The sequence below is a fragment of the Saimiri boliviensis genome, chromosome 5, assembly GCF_048565385.1.
Source record: "Saimiri boliviensis isolate mSaiBol1 chromosome 5, mSaiBol1.pri, whole genome shotgun sequence".
Taxonomy (NCBI): Eukaryota; Metazoa; Chordata; class Mammalia; order Primates; family Cebidae; genus Saimiri; species Saimiri boliviensis.
The window spans coordinates 56,964,177-56,980,983 of NC_133453.1; the positions used below are offsets into that span (position 1 = coordinate 56,964,177).

The window sequence follows — 16,807 nt, forward strand, 5'->3', positions numbered from 1 at the left end:
AATTACCACAAACTGAATGGCTTAAAATAGAAATTTATTCTCTCACAAGTTCTAGAGTCCTGAAGTCCAAAATTATGTTGTTGGCAAGGTGGCATGCTTGCTGGAGACACTAAGGAAGAATCCACTGCTTGCCTCCTCCACTTTCTGGTGACTGATGGCATGCTTTGGAAACAACACTCCAATCTCTGCCCCCTTCTGAACATCACCTTCTCTCTCCTCTATATGCTTCTCTTCCTCTTCTGTTTCAAATTTCTTTCCACCTCTTACCTACAAGGACCCCTATGATTGGATTTAGGTGCCATCCAGGCAATCCAGGATTCTCTCCCCTTCCCTCTTTAACTTTTTAGATGCTCCTTGAGAGCCTCACCTCTGGAAATCCTTAACTTAATCAAATGTAACAGTCACAGGTTCCAGTGATTAGGATATGGACATATTGTTTCGGAAGCCACCATTCAACTTTCTACAGCTTATATCCATCAATACCTTCAGTCAACAAACATTTTCTGAGGCCCCTTGTATCCAGCTCTAAAATGGATAAACACTAAAGACACAGGAAAAAACTGTCCTGAAGGAGTTCATAATCAAATGATAAAGACAGATGAGAGCCGAGCAGAGAGAGCTTTAAAAGGAGCACATGTAAGGAGCAACTGACCCAAACAAGAAAAAGAAGAGTCCCTTTTAGCCTCCACTTCCAAAAACACTATCAAAACTCTGAGGTCCTCGCATTAGCAAAACCAGCCGTAAAGTTCTACTATCACTTAATATCACAGTTAACCTGTTAACAATATGCTAACACAAATAAGGATTCTAGTTCATTAACTAGTGACCTACCATTTGGGAAGAGAGCTGATATATAAGTGAAAGAACTTCTCAAAAAAAAAAAAATTAAGAAAAAATATAAAGGAAGAAGAAAACTTAAATAGCAGGAGAAAATATTGAGGAATGAGGAAAGGGAAAGTAGAGCAAACTACAATGTTCTTTACCAGGGCAGTAATATACCATGACTAAGAGTTCTTTATAGTCTTTAATGCAGATTTCCTATTTTAACTTATGACCAAGGTTTTCCTGCACCAGAAATAATATTCTAAAACAGAACTTAACATCAGTTACAGAGTGTTAAAAAAACAAAAACAAAAAATAACCCACCAGCCTCCTTATTGGATGCAAAAAAAACTAAGCACAAAATGGCAGTCATGCCATTACATCCCATGACATCTCTTTATAAAAGCTGCCAATCTCAGAAAGCTAAGATCATCCAAAAAAACTTCACTTAACACTAAACATAGAAGCTAAAAAAAATAGCTCTAAATGAAAAATCTAGGTTTTCCCCTTAATTTTCTTGTCAATTCCCTTTTCCTATTTCTTGCCTATCACTGGGCATGCATAATAGGTCTCCGCATCTTGTCACCTTTTCAAAAAAATTCTTCGTTACTTATGCTCCATTAAGACTTTCTATATGTAAAATCCTTAAACTCAAAGTAGAAGCAGCAGTGGCTTCCAGTGGCCAATTCACGATAGGTATACTTTTCCTATCACAGCTCTTGTATTTTCATAAATGATTCCTAAATTACAAAACCTCACATAAGTTATTATATTAGAAAAAAAAAAAATAAGTTGGCCAGGCACGGTGGTTCAGGTCTGTAATCCCAGCACTTTGGGAGGCCAAGGTGGGCAGATCACTTGAGGTCAAGAGTTTGAGAACAGCCTGACCAACATAGGAAAAACCCTATCTCTGCTAAAAATACAAAATAATTAGCCAGGCATGGTGGCACATGGCTGTAATCTCAACTACTTGGGAGGCTGAGGCAGGAAAATCGCTTGAACCTGGAGGTGGAGACTGCGGTAAGCCAAGATCACACCATCCCACTCCAGCCTGGGCAACAAGAATGAAACTCCATCTCAAAAAAAAAAACCGTAAGTTAACAAAACAATATTTATTAACTTTAATCCTGTGCTTTTCCACTTGACAGCAATAAGAAAATTAAAATGTTTACTCTTCAGTCAACTAAGAGAGCCACTAAAATGTAAAACATTACTTAACATGATGTGTTTTTGCATTTCTTTTTAATATTTTTTTGAGAAAAGGTCTCACTGTCACCCAGGCTGGAGTGCAGTGGTGCAATCATAGCTCCGTGTAGCCTTAAACCCCCTGGCTCAAGCAGTCCTCCCATCTCGACCTCCCATAGTGCTGGAATTATAGGCATGTGCAACCAAGCCACACCCAGCCCTGCTTTTAGATTTTCAGTGTCCCTGGGATCACTTACTGACTCAATTACTTATTTTTCTTGAAACAAGGTCTCACTCTGTCGCCCAGGTTGGAATGTAATGGTGTGATCACTGCTCACTGCAGCCTCAATTTCCCAGGCTCAAGTGATCCTCCTACCCCAGTCTCCAAGTAGTTGGGACTACAGGTGTGTGCCACCATGCCAGGCTAATTTTTTAATTTTCTTGTGGAGACAGGCATCTCACTATGTTAGCCAGGCTGGTCTCAAACTCGTGGACTCAAGTGATCCATCTGCCTCAGTCTCCCAAAGTGCTGAGATTACAGGCGTGAGCCAGTGGCACCTGGCATGACTCAAATAACTGAATAGTCACTATTGCTGTGTAAAACAAAGCACCATCATCCACCTATTTGCTACAGTTTGATCAGCTTTAAGCTGTTAAAAACTTATTTTACTAATATTCAACCTCAGTTATGTAGCTGAAAAGACTAGGGTGACACTCTAGATGTTTCACTATGACGTACATGATAGACTTCTAACAAGGCCTCCAAGATTTCTTTCTGGCTTTCTTTTTTGAGACAAAGTCTCACTCTCACCCAGACTGGAATACAGTGGCTCGATCTCAGCTCACTCCGACCTCTGCCTCCCAGGTTCAAGTGATCCTCCCACCTCAGCCTCCCAAGTAGCTGGGATTACAAGAGTGTACCATCATGCTTGTCTTATTTTTATATTTTTACTAGAGACAGGGTTTCCCCATGTTGGCCAGGCTAGTCTCAAACTCCTGGCCTCAAGTGATCTGCCCTCCTTGGCCTCCTAAAGTGCTGGGATTACTGATGGGAGCCACTGCACCTGGCCTAAAGAGACCTCCAAGATATCTGTCCTCTGACTGGTTTGACTGGTTGGTAATCCAATCAACCACCAAGTGCCAATTAACTTAGGGTTACTACTCAGCTGACTTTAGAATAAGGAACTATCTTAGATTATCCTCACAGGCCTGATACAATCAAATGAGCCCTTAGCAGCAGCAGAAGGCAGAAAAGTAAAGTTAGAGAAACGGAAGTGTAACAAAGGACTTGATCTGCCATTGCTACAACTGAAGATGGAAGATGGAGAGTCATGAGCCAAGGAGTGAGGGCAGCCTCTAGAAGTTAGTTAAGAATCTTAATGTAACAGCCGGCAAGGAAAGAGGGACCTTATTCATTCCTATAACCACATGGAACTAAATTCTGCCAACAATTTGAAGGAGCTTGAAAGCACATTCATACCCAGGGCCTCCAGAGAGAAACACAGCACCGTTGACACCTGAGCTCTAAGCAAAGGCCCAGATATCTGATCTCTAGAAACTAGAAGACAATACATGTGTTATTTTAAACCACTAAGTTTGTGGTAATTTGTTATGGCAACTACGGAAACACAATACAGATTCCGGTACCACAAGTCAGGTACTGCTGTTAACACACAGCTAAAAATGTGGAAATGGCTTTAGAAATCAGGCAGTGGGTAGAGGCTGGAAGAATTCTGAGCATCGTGATAGAAAATGCCTAAGTTGCCTTGAATAACCTTTTACTAGAAATCTAGACTTTAAAGACACTGCCAATGAGTGCTCACAGACTGCTTGAAGAAATTCAGACTTGGAGGATTCAAAGAATCTAATTCATATTGGGTGTTCTTTTTGTTATCCATTCTGACAACACCAGCCTTACCCAGAGTATTTAATACATTTTATGTAATTATTAATTTGGTTAGTTTTTTTATTTTTTTTATTTACTTTTTTTAGAGATAGGGTCTTGTTCTGTCACCAGGCTGGAATGCAGTGACAAAAATCAGCTCACTGCAGCCTTGAATTCCTGAGTTAAAGCGATCCTCCTGCCTCAGCCTCCCGAGTAGCTGCACATTCCACTACATCTGGCCTGATTTGCTTAGATTAAAATCTACTGTCTTGCTATTGTTTCTTACGTTCCATTTTTTCCTGTTATTGTATTCTTTTCCTTCTTGCCTGCCTTCTTTTTATGTCACTATCATCTCTCCCTAGGTTGCTACAAGTAGCCTCTTAACTTGTCTCCTTGCTTCTAGGCTAATTTTTACTCCCAAATTAGTTGAACCTAGCAACAGACTCATCCTTATTGTCTTCCACATTTTCTGGGTAAATATCAATTATTACAATAACCTACAAGGCCCTGTAATACATTTGTCCCCATTACCTCTCCTCTCTGACCTCATTTTCTACTATTCTCCTGCTCACTTATTCCATTTCAGTCACACTCACCTCTTATTCTTCCTTGAACACCCCAGACACACTCCTACCTCAGGACCTTTGTGCTTGCTGTTCCCTCCATCTGGAATACTATTCCCTGCCTCTCTCACTTACAGTCTTTTCAGTAAATTTTACTTGTCTCCTAACTGTCAGTGGTAGGTGGAATAATTTGGGTAGGTCCCCAAACCATGCCCACGCCCTAATCCCTGGAACCTATAGGGGAATTAAGGTTGCAGGTGGAATTAAGGCTGCTAATCAACTGATCTTAACACACAAAGATTATCCCAGATTACCTAAAAGGGCCCAATGTATTCACAAGCATATAAAAGAGAGAGGGAGATGTGACTACAGAAGAATGATCAAAGAGTTACAAAGTTGGTTACTGTGAAGATGGAGGAAGAGAACAAGCCAAGAAATGTATGCAGCCTCTAGAAATGGAAAAGGAAAGAAAACAGATTATTGCCTAGAGTCTCTATAAATGAACACAGCCCTACCAATGCCTAGATTTTAGCCTACAAGACCCATTTCAAACTTCTGACCTCCAGAAATGTAAGATAATGAATTTTGTATGTTTAAGCCACTTTTTGTGGTAGTTATGGCAGCAATAGAAAACAAATACATTACCCCATTCAAAACTCTAAGTCTTCACCTCCTTTCCCCTTTGCTGCTTAATTTTTTCCTCCCCAAATTCAATACCTTCTAACAAACTTTATAATTTACTTGTTTTGTTTATAAACGTAAATTCTGCAAATCAACGTAAGTTCCATAAAAGCAGGGATTGTCGGGCCAAGCGCGGTGGTTCACGCCCGTAATCCCAGCACTTTGGGAGGTCGAGGCAGGTGGATCATGAGGTCAAGAGATCGAGACCATCCTGGTCAACATGGTGAAACCCCATCTCTACTAGAAATACAAAAAATTAGCTGGGCATGGTGGCGCATGCCTGTAATCCCAGCTACTCAGGAGGCTGAGGCAGGAGAATTGCCTGAACCCAGAAGGCGGAGGTTGCGGTGAGCCGAGATCGCACCATTGCACTCCAGCCTGGGTAACAAGAGCAAATACAAAAAATTAGCTGGGCATTGTGGCGTGTGCCTGTAATCCCAGCTACTCAGGAGGCTGAGGCAGGAGAATTGCCTGAGCCCAGGAGGCGGAGGCTGCGGTGAGCCGAGATCGCGCCATTGCACTCCAGCCTGGGTAACAAGAGCGAAACTCCATCTCAAAAAAAAAAAAAAAAAAAAAAAGCAGGGATTGTCTATTTTGTTCACTATTTCCCAGAGTACATAGGTGCTCAAATATTTGCTGAATAAACATTCGATGGAATTATACACATCTGACTACATATGAAGAACTGTGCTAAGGATAATGATGATGATTAAATATCCATTAATCTTAAAGAAAAACTAGGTATATAATCAGTAGTTACTTCTACTCAATGGCATTTAGATTTAGAACTATGCATTAACATCTCTCAAAACACCTTCATTATTCAGGTCTTCACTATTCCTTTTCATCCCAAATGCAACAGCTTTTTTATTGACAAGTTGTAATAACTAAGGAAACACTTCAAACATCTATTAAGTATATAATTAAAAAAAAACATTCTGGATATTCACCCCAACCTACCTTTAGGGTGATCTGATTCAGAAAAGAATCAATACACAAAGTATCTCCTTCCTGAAAGTAGTTATGGAGATTTCAGAAAATCTCCAAGTTTGAAATATAAAATAAAAAATTTTGGCAACTACCAACAAACGTCTTATATTATTTTCATTCAAATAGAGAAGTCTTTGGTGTTAGACAGAGTGGTTAAGTCCGTGATCACACCACTGCACTCCAGCCTAGATAACAGAACCAGACCCTGTCTCAAAAAAAAAAAAAAAAAAAAAAAAAAAATCACTTACCTGTTCCAGGAGTAGACGTAACTCCAACCAGAGGACTCTGCATTACTGAAATGTTTGGCTACACAAAAACAGAAGAAAGTGTTATGGCAAAAAGGCGAAACATAAATACAGTAAGTGTTAAAAGGCTTCATTCAATGGATAACTGAATTTTTATCAGGTGCTAGAGGTGCCTCTAATTAGCTCACAGTATGAAGGCATTATTTTTTTCCATGTAACAGTATTAACTTAAAATATACTAGACCCCTTAGTATTTGTTTAAAATAAGAAAAGTCATATGTTTAAAAAAAAAGAACATTATCTTCTATAAAAGTTGATACAGTAACTATTTTAGTTTCTAATGTACGATAAGTAAAATAACAGAGATCATGGTAGTTTTTAAAATGACCCAAGTTCACACAGAAAAACAGAAAGGTGACGGAATTTGATTTTCAAAGATGCTTAGAAACCATGAAATATGATAGATTCAAATCAGTCTAAACAATAAAAGACAGCGTATCCCTACCACTACCAGTAGAAAGTTCCAAAACTGGTAAATTATCCATTTTAATCCCTTAAAATATAAGAAAATTAAGGATGAAAACAGTTAAAAAATTCTTCTAAAACAAAGACAACTTCTAATCAATAAATGAGAACAGACTCTCTCTAGAACTCAATAAAAAAATTTTAAAACAGATTCTAATTAAACTAAGGAAATCTAAAATAGCTTTATCTAGCAACCAGAACTAAAAGCTGAGAGAATGTTAGGAGAGATATAAAATTTATTATTCAATTATTAATGCCAATTCTTTCATGATTAGGAAAAGGCTGAGCAAAGTCCGGGGGCATAACTAATTTGGGCTCTAGTCTAGCAATAACATTCTTACCAACTTTCAAATCAAAAACATTCTCTATAAATTAGTACCCATGAGTCTTTCAAACATTGTGAATATAGCAATAAAAACTTGCACAAATTTAGGAGCCAGTGGCTCTCATAATTTTTTAATTTTTATTATTTTATTTATTTTTGAGACAAGAGTCTCACTCTGTCACCCAGGCTGAGTGTAGTAACATGATCACAGCTTACTGCAGCCTGAGCTTCCCAGGCTCAAGGAATCATACCACCTCAGCCTTCTGAGTAGCTGGGACTACACATCACCACACCCAGTCAAGTTTGGCTTTTATTGTTGTTGTTGTTTTGTATTTTTAGTAGAGAAAGAGTTTTGCCATGTAGCCCAGGCTAATCTCTAACTCATGGGCTCAAGTGATCTGCCCAAGCTCACACCCATAATCCCAGCACTTTGGGAGGCCAAGGGAGGTGGATTACTTGAGCTCAGGAGTTCAAGACCAGCGTAGGCAACAGGACAAATCCCATCTCTACAAAAAACACAAAAATTAGCCAGGCATGGTGGCGCATGTCTGTAGTACCAGCTACCAGGGAGCTGAGGTAGGAGGATCACTTGAACCCATGACGTCAAGGCTACAGTAGGGCATGAGCATGCCACTGCACTCCAGCCTGGGTGATAGAGCAAGACCCTGTTTCAAAAAATAATATCAAATAAAAATACACAAAAATCAAGCAATCACCCACCCTGGCCTCCCAAATTACTGGGATTACAGGCATGCACCAAGACGCCCAGCCCTCATACCAAACAAAACACAAGCTTTACTTATCAACCTTTAAAAACCCATCCCAGACCAGGATATCTATCCATTAGAAACAACAAATACGTGTAATTTTACATTTTCTAGTAGGCATATTTAAAAAGTACAAACAGGTGAAAGTTAGTAATAGTTTATTTAGTCGAACACATCCAAGACATTATCATTTCAACATGTAATCAACATTTAAAAATTAATAAGAGGCCGGGTTCGGTGGCTCAAGCCTGTAATCCTAGCCCTTTGAGAGGCCAAGGCGGGTGGATTACAGGTCAAAGAGTTCGAGACCAGACTGGCCAAGATGGTGATCCCCCCACCCCATTTCTACTAAAAACACAAAAATTAGCCGGGCATGGTGGTAGGCGCCTGTAATCCCAGCTACTCAGGAGGCTGAGGCAGAGAATTGCTTGAACCCGGAAGGCGGAGGTTGTAGTGAGCCGAGATTGTGCCACTGCATTCCAGCCTCGGTGACAAAGCAAGACTTTGTCTCAAAAAATAAAAATAAATTAATAAGATATCTTACATTCTTTCTAAGTCTTCAAACTCTGGTGTATATTTTATACTTAAAGTATACCTCGATTAAGACTAGCTATATTTCAAATATCAATAGCCACATTTAGCTAGTGGCTACTTTTGGACAGGAAGGCAGGTCTAGAAGTGTTGGAAAGAACAGTAATCTGTTTAACACAGTGATCAAATTTTGCCTTACTTGACAAGTAAGCCTAGTATGCCAGACATGTCAAGCCTAAAAATATCACAAATCCACTGAAAAATCCTTTCTAATATTCTTCAACTCTCAAACAACCTTACTAAATATGATTTAGGGAAAGGCATAAAACATGTATCTAAGGTAAAGAGCAAACACATCTTTATATTAAAAACTTATCAATTTAGCTGCTAAACTTTGTTTACATGTCCTGCTATGCACAATAATAATAGGAAAGAACACTTGTGTCTGTGAAGCTACTAAATTTTCTGCTTAAAAGAAAGTTGGCCAGGCACAGTGGCTCACACTTATTATCTAGCGCTTTGAGAGGTCAAGGTAGAAGGATCACTTGAAGCCAGGAGAGCAAGACCTCATCCCCTCAAAAAATAATAACAATTAGCCGGGCATAGCAGCACATGCTGAGGGAGGAGGATTGGTTGAACCCAGGAGTTCAGGCTGCAGAGTTATGACTGTACCACTGCACTCTAACCTGGGCAACAGAGCAAGACCCTGTTGGGGACCCTTAAAAAGAAGAAAATAAAGAGAAGTCCATACTACTTCTCAGCTGACAAGTGCCCTACATCTAGATGAAACTCTAAATTTTCATTTGCTCTTTCACATAATTTTTAAATACTAAACACTAAACTTTAGGACTTAAACTATAACCACATTCTACATGTATACTAAGTAGGTTGGAGGCATGGGCAGATGGATAAGGCATACCTATAAAAACCTGAGAATTACCTATTGAGAGAAAACAATCTAGAGTTTTATACTGTTAAGTACAGTTCATGATCAACAGAATTTAAGTAGATTCTATGATAAACGTGTTTAATGCTGATTCTGTGCAACACAGTTACATTAAAGTAGACTTCTGGAAAACATTTCAAAGTATCGACCCTCACAGAATAGTCACGTAAAAACATGGCCTTATTCATTGTGGATGATGAGGGTATTTATATTACCTGTCTTCTTGAAGTTAAAGGTGTTGATCCAAGTCCTGGGCTAGAAATGTCGTCATATATACTTCTAACTGGTGGAGCGCCACTTTTATCTTTATGAGCTGGTACAACTGGTTGTGGTGGTGACCCACCTACAGTGTACAAAAAAAAAAAAAGGTGAGAAAACAAAGGATTCTTTTATCTTTTTGGTAAGATTTTTTAAATTTGTATTTTTCAAATACTGTCTTAAAAAATCTTGTCTCCTAGTTCTATTCAAACTTTAATATGTTGAAGAGTCATCTGGGGATCTTGTTAAAATTCAGGCTCTGATTCAGAAGGTGTAGGGTGAAGCCTGAGATTATACAGTTCTAACAAGCTCCCAGGTGATGCCAATGCTGCTGATCCACAGACTGTACTTTGAATAAAAGGATTCAGAGTAAGTAGTTAATGAAAATCTTATTTAGAAAACACATGTAACTTTTGCTCTCTCTACAAAATGCTTAACATTTAAATACAAAACTTGATCTCATTTCTCACTTGAAAGTAGGTATTAAACAGCTCCAGTCTGGATTCCTGAATAAATATAATTCCCTAATGTGGAATATGACTATCTAGATTAAGAAGATCCCATTCATATTTCTCACAGTAGAAATATATTTAAGTACATAATAAAGACATAGTAAAAGGACCAACTTCTGTGACATAAAGATGTCTTTATCAATCAGAGAACATGCAATGCCAAATGCAGCCCAGGCCATCTGTAAGACTAATGTCTGAGCCAGGACAGTACAGCTTAAGCTACTGAGAGCAGTCTACGGAATAAGACTGACCTGGGGTTTATAATGCTCTCACTAGCAAGTGATCTTCAGCAAATTTATTGCATTTAGCCTCAGTTTCCTCTTTTGAAAAATGGGGATACTATTACTTACCCTTTAAGAATGACAAAAGAAAGATCAGCATACTGCCAGGCTCATAAGCAATCAATATATGTTGACTACCATAATAAAATAATACATTTGAAATTTAATGTTTAATGTTAAGTGAATTACTTCAAATATAATTCATAATAATTTTCCCTGATAAATCCTAAATAATAATAAACTATTTTAAAGCAAAAATACTTTAAGGGGCAATTAAAGTAAGAAGAGTTTTCATTTAAACATCTGCTAAAGGATATTAGCTCACAATTAGAATTCAACCACTTAATTCTCACTACTCAATTAAAACTTCAAAGTTACTTTTTAAAACATCTCTTTGCTATAGGAATTCTGTAATTTTAAATACAGGCTGCATTAACATTACAATACTTTGCCCTGACCATCGCAAATTCTGTGTAAAATACCTGCGTGACTTAGCAAAGTCAGTCCTTTCATTAAACATGCTGTATGTGAGAATTTCAATTCAACTAAGACTAAAGGCAGAATTCACAGCTACATCTTCAAGTTACACTTCTTTTGACCGATTATTTCCTATTCTTGTATCTTAAGATGAGTAACTTCAAATGAATTCAGCTGAAGCTAAATGATGGTATTTCATCAACTCTAAGAGGCACTCTTCCCCGACCACACTCTGACATCCCAAAACAGGAATTTTACAAAAATTGGCATCTTAGCATTGTGTCATATTTAGGGTTATCTTTCCTAGTGGTACTTAAAATAATGGTGAGTTTTACATGCAAAGGCATCTTAGAATAAATAAAACAGAATACATCTTAGTAGTTCTAGAAATTATAATAGCTTATACTGCACACACCTTTATTCCAAGAGGCTTAAAATAAAACTTTGTTTTACAATAGAGGCATTGCTGAATTAAAAAAAAAAAAAAAAAATCAATGAATGTATTGATGAGGGTGAATGCTGCACCATTATACTTTTTAAAATTCTAGCAAGCTTGTCCCACCTGTGGCTTGAATGCCCCATGAAGCCCAGAATGGCTTTGAATGTGGCCCAACACAAATTGGTAAACTTCCTTAAAACATCATGAAGATTTTTTTGCACTTTTTCTTTTTTTTAAGATCATCAGCTATTATTACTCTATTTTATGTGTGGCCAAAGACAATTCTTCTTCCTGTGTGGTCCAGGGAAGCCAACAGATTGAACACCCCTGTATCTAGCACGTCTACTGATATTACTGTAAGATTATGTTAAGGACTTCACCTACCTGAAAGTAAAGGTGATCTCATTTCCATTACTCCTACTGAAGGGCCACTAATTGATCGAGGTTGTGGAGTCACCGGAGCTGGCAAATCCCCCATTAAAAATCCAGGTAAGAATTGGGCATTAACTCCTGGCTTTGGAGATGTGGGTGAACCCAGCATCATTGGTTCAGATCCTACACAAATCAAAAAATAAATTAAGGACTTTTCTGTTACAATATTTGACAAAAACATGCAAGAATCTAACATAAATTTAAAATTTAATCAAAACTTTTAGATGTAATAGAACTATAGTTGAATATATTTTTTAAAAAACAACAAAAATTATTTCTAGAAAAATGTGAAGCTATCTTGTAATCACATTTTTTCATTTAAATACAGAGGCTTGCTTTGTCACCCAGGCTGGAATGTGGTGGCACAATCTCAGCTCACTGCAACCTCACCTCCTAGGCTCAAATGATTATCCCTCCTCAGCCTCTCAATAGCTGCGTCTACAGGCTGAGCCACCACGCCCAGCTAATTTTTTTATTTTTTGTAGAGATGGGGTTTCACCATGTTGCCCAGGCTGATCCTGAGCTCAGGTGATACACCAGCCTTGGCCTCCCAAAATGCTGGGATTAAAGGCGTGAAGCCACCGTGACTGGCAGCACAATATTAATCTGTTAAGAGCTATTTTTGTTTACATTATTTCAGGGGTTTAAAAATCACACTAACAACTTCTTTCCATTTCTGAATCCTTTTTTTTTTTTTTTAAGATGGGGGTTTCACCATATTCGTCAGGCTGGTTTTGAACTCCTCACCTCAGGTGATCTGCCTGTCTTGGCCTCCCAAAGCGCTAGGATCACAGGCATGAGCCACCACAACTGGTGTGACCAGCCCTGCAACTATGTAACAACCGAAAACAAGGCTAGGCTGTACTAGTTACACAAAGTCTTAGTATACTAAACACAATGGGTTTAGCTTAATAAATTGTCTCTTTTTCTTCCCCATAAAAAGTGCATCATTATTGTGATAAAACTGTAACCATGCACATATTAGAGCACTTATGAAATAACAATGATAACTAGCACCCTAACTCAGAAACATGCTGAGTTAGAAAACTTACTTTTGGATCTTTTTTAAAAATCATTATTTTACATCAAGAATAATCACAGCTGGTCATGGTGACTCTCACCTGTAATCCTATGTAATCCTACTCCATCACTTTGGGAGGCCAAGGCAGGAAGATTACTTGAGCTCAGGAGTTCAAGACCAGCCTGAGCAACACAGTGAAACCTCATCTCTATTTAAAATAAAAAATAAAAAAAGAATCATCACTAAATATCTCCATAATATAAAGCCAATTTAAAGAGACAACTGAAACTTCACAACTGTTGATACAAAAATTAATTATCCCAATCTACAGAGTAGATATTGTTTCCCTTACGAAGATGAGTGAGCTATGTAATTCTAAATTCAGAGCAAAACAGCAGAATAAGGAAAACAATGGACTATGGTGTCAAAGATACGGGTTCAGGTTCTCTCAGCAAAAGGGATTAAGCACAGCTAGCATCTACTTACAGAGCTATTGTTACAATTACAGCAAGTATAGCACTTGACCTGGTGCCTGATACACAGTCAGGTGCTCAATAAAGACTAATTCTTATTTTCTACAAGTATTTTATAATAGCAAAAAATAAGTGATTAAAGTATAAATGTAGGATTTGCAATCTCTGCTTATGAAAATAATTTTCAACTAGGTGACACACCTAAGCGTGACTCATGGCACTCAAAAGGGTCAAATGTTTGCTACGTTATTTGTATGCTTTTTATTATTACTTAACTTCTAGACAGTCTTAAAAATCTGTTTCTTGATATCCAAAAGCTGCCAACTATTCTTCCTCTTATTTTCCATTGTACTACACCTAGATATTAACAATACAAGTGTATGAAAGATGAAAAGGCAAATTCAGTAAATGGATAAAGCAAACGCTAAAACTCTAATTACATTGTAATTATTTTATAAAGTCCTAGTTACTATGTTACATGGTACTACAGAAATATTTCCTAAGAACATCTACTAAAATTAAACCAAAAGTCTAAACAAAAGCATATTCTTAACAGATATTTAGAATACCATATTAAATAAAAAGTTTTGGTAACATTCACTCCCCACCCCTAAAAGAAAAAAAATTATGGTAACATAAAGTAAGAATTGTTTTAAGAAAAGCTTTGATATATCCGGATACATACAGACACAGTCGAAGGCTCAAGCCTGTAATCCCAGCACTTTGGGAGGCTGAGGCGGGCGGATCACTTGAGCTCAGTTCAAGATCAGTCTGGACAAAATGGTGAAATCCTGTCTCTACCAGAAATACAAAAAGTAGCTGGGCGTGGTAGCACATGCCTGTGATCCTGGCTACTGGGAGACTGGGGTGGGAGGATCACTTGAGCCCAGAGGCAGAGGTTGCAATGAGCTAAGATTGCACAACTGCACTCCAGCCCGGGTGACAGTGCAAGACCCAGTCTCAAAAGAGAGGGAGGGAAGGAGGGAGAGAGGTAATAAGGAAGGAAAAGAAGAAAGCAAGCAACAGACAGCAAGGAGGGCACCATGGGCTCTTAATTAGGACCGTCACTAACCAGCCCTCAGGCTAAATTTCACTTACAGCAAGCTTAAGGAAAAGATGCTGCATGTCTTCAATTCCACTTCACAGCCTGTGCTCCTAAAAGATACGTGCTCAGCTTGCACAGTTTGTTGAAGACAACCCTTAGTTTTACTACACCAGTAGGTACCTGGAATATCTGCGAAATGTGGGCTTGATCATTAATACTAGCCAATGTCAGGTTTCTGGAGAGGCAATATACAGGGATTGGTTTATTCACATTTGTAACCCCAATAATGGGCACTCCAAAATGTTTCTGTTGAATAGAAAACTTTGGAACTGAAAATAAAGTTTTCTGATCTCTAAAAATATATTAAATGCCAGGATGACAACTGTATATAAATTTTAATGCAGAGTATCTGCATTATTGACGTTATGCATTGAGTTTTTTACGACATACTAAAGCAGCTCAAGTTTGTTTGTTTGTTTGTTTTTTCCTGACATGTCCTCTCGCTCTGTCGCCAGGCTGGAGTGCAGTGGCGCGATCTCGGCTCACTGCAACCTTCCGAACTCCCACGTTCAAGGGATTCTCCTGCCTCAGCCTCCCGAGTAGCTGGGATTACAGGCGCGAGCCACCACACCAGCTAAATTTTTGTATTTTTAGTAGAGACGGCAGTTTCACCATTTTGGCCAGGATGCTGTCGATCTCCCTGACGTTGTGATCCGCCTCCGCCTCCCAGTGCTGGGATTACAGGCGTCAGCCACCGCACTCGGCCAGGTTACTCTATTCTCGAAAGGAACGTATTTTACATCAAACATGGCAAGTATTACATACCCTTCAAGTCTAAAAAGACTCATTCTGCACTACATATATCACACTTGCTTTCTTTTCCAAGCTCAGAAAATTATAGCCTTTCAGGTAAATCTCTATAACAGTAAAACGGTTTATTTTTCGTTCCAAAATTTTCGACGGTTCTCACAAGTCGCAAAACTCAGCATGAAAACAAGGAACTCGCGTTCTGTTAATTGGTAGATTTCTTTCAAAGGCGACATATTTCAACGAGTCTCCTCAATGAATAATGGGAATGGATCTTTAAAAATTCAGCTCGTGACTTATTAGAGAAAAGCACCTCCTATAATACTTAAGTCACTTTCCCCAGATAATGGGGAGAAATACCGTGCGAACTCCTAGCTTGCTATTAAGGCCAATATCTCAATGATTACCAACCATCTGGTTGATTAAATGTGGAACGATTAAAGCTTCCATTAATAACAGATTCCTTCTGCAATGCCCGGAAGAGAGGAGTCCAACAGGAACTAGAAGCAAAGGTGTTCAAGAAGCCGTGGACTGTACCCACACTTCACGGCACCGCCCACCCACGTGTACCGCGGTCAGTTTCTCCCAGGGGCGCTTCCGGGGACCAGGGACTCCAGCAACCAGCAACGCTTCTCAGGTATTAGAAAGAGGTTAAGGTACGGGCCAGTCTAGCGTGGCCGACGTGTGGCGGCACAAACACAGCTCAGTCGCCGCCCGACGGCCTTTTCTTCACCCTCCCAGGGCCCACAGCTTCCCGGCGCCGCCTTGGTAGTACGGAGGCGACGCGTCGAGTAGGGGACCGACTAGGAACTTGGGGGCACCAAAGGGTTCCCCCTCCGCGACAGCAGACGAGAGCCGTACGACTGTCTTTCAGTCTTGCCCGCTTCCAGGCCCAGAGCATGGATGGCAGTGCCAGCAAGGAAAAGCAGTTTTTTACTCACCTAACGCGGGCGCCTGGGGTTCCACGGCAAAGGCTGCCATTGCGTTGGCAACTACAGTTAAAAACCAGGACCTTCCCAATTTTCAAAAATGGCGGAAACTCTCCCCACGGGTAAGGGCGCGCTACCTTATGGGGTTGCGTAACTTCCGGACTTGCGCCGTACTTAAGTTGTGGGCGCTGGAGCCATTTTTGAATAGGGCAATGTCTTTGCGCTGACTAGGAATTCCCGAGAAAAGGGTTTTTCCACCGGGAAGGTGGCGAACCAGCCTGGGAGCTATGGTTCTGGGAATGTTTCTCGTCCCTCTGTGAGCTTCCTGATTTGCTGGTACTTGAGTTACATAGAAGTTCAGATTATTTTACTCGTGGTTTCATAATTAGCGTGAGTTGGCCCAGTGCGCTTTCATTGGTCAGCTTTTCTGAGTAACACCTGGAAAAGTCAACTTGATGAAAACAGTTGGTGCCTCTTTCCAATGTCAGTTTCTGAGCCTAGTGCATTACGCTTTTTTTTCTCAAAGCATGTTTTCTGCTATCTGTATGCCATTTCTTTAAAATTTTGTATTACATAGACAATTTTACATTAAAACATAACGAATACGCTGTTTTGTTGCATATTAATGCATACAGAAATATTGCTAATGAATGCATATGTGCACATGT

General features: G+C 39.3%; 1 protein-coding gene across 4 annotated transcripts in view; it reads right to left on the minus strand.

The window, feature by feature from the left end:
- Positions 1–16,277, minus strand: part of NUP35 (nucleoporin 35) — a 40,779-nt gene extending 24,502 nt beyond the window's left edge. For 3 of the 4 annotated variants that reach the window (XR_012517688.1, XM_074399378.1, XM_074399377.1), the window contains exons 1-5: positions 16,152–16,277; positions 12,986–13,093; positions 11,817–11,987; positions 9,681–9,808; positions 6,375–6,432 (exon numbers count right to left, since the gene is read on the minus strand). Coding sequence is in view for 3 of the 4 variants with exons in the window: in XM_074399378.1 (XP_074255479.1) it covers positions 6,375–6,432; positions 9,681–9,808; positions 11,817–11,987; positions 12,986–13,093; positions 16,152–16,191 (505 nt within the window). In the remaining variant the exon portion in view is untranslated. The remainder of the gene's footprint in view (positions 1–6,374; positions 6,433–9,680; positions 9,809–11,816; positions 11,988–12,985; positions 13,094–16,151) is intronic. The other variant, XM_003921790.3, reaches the window with a different exon arrangement.
- Positions 16,278–16,807: the final 530 nt, after the last annotated feature.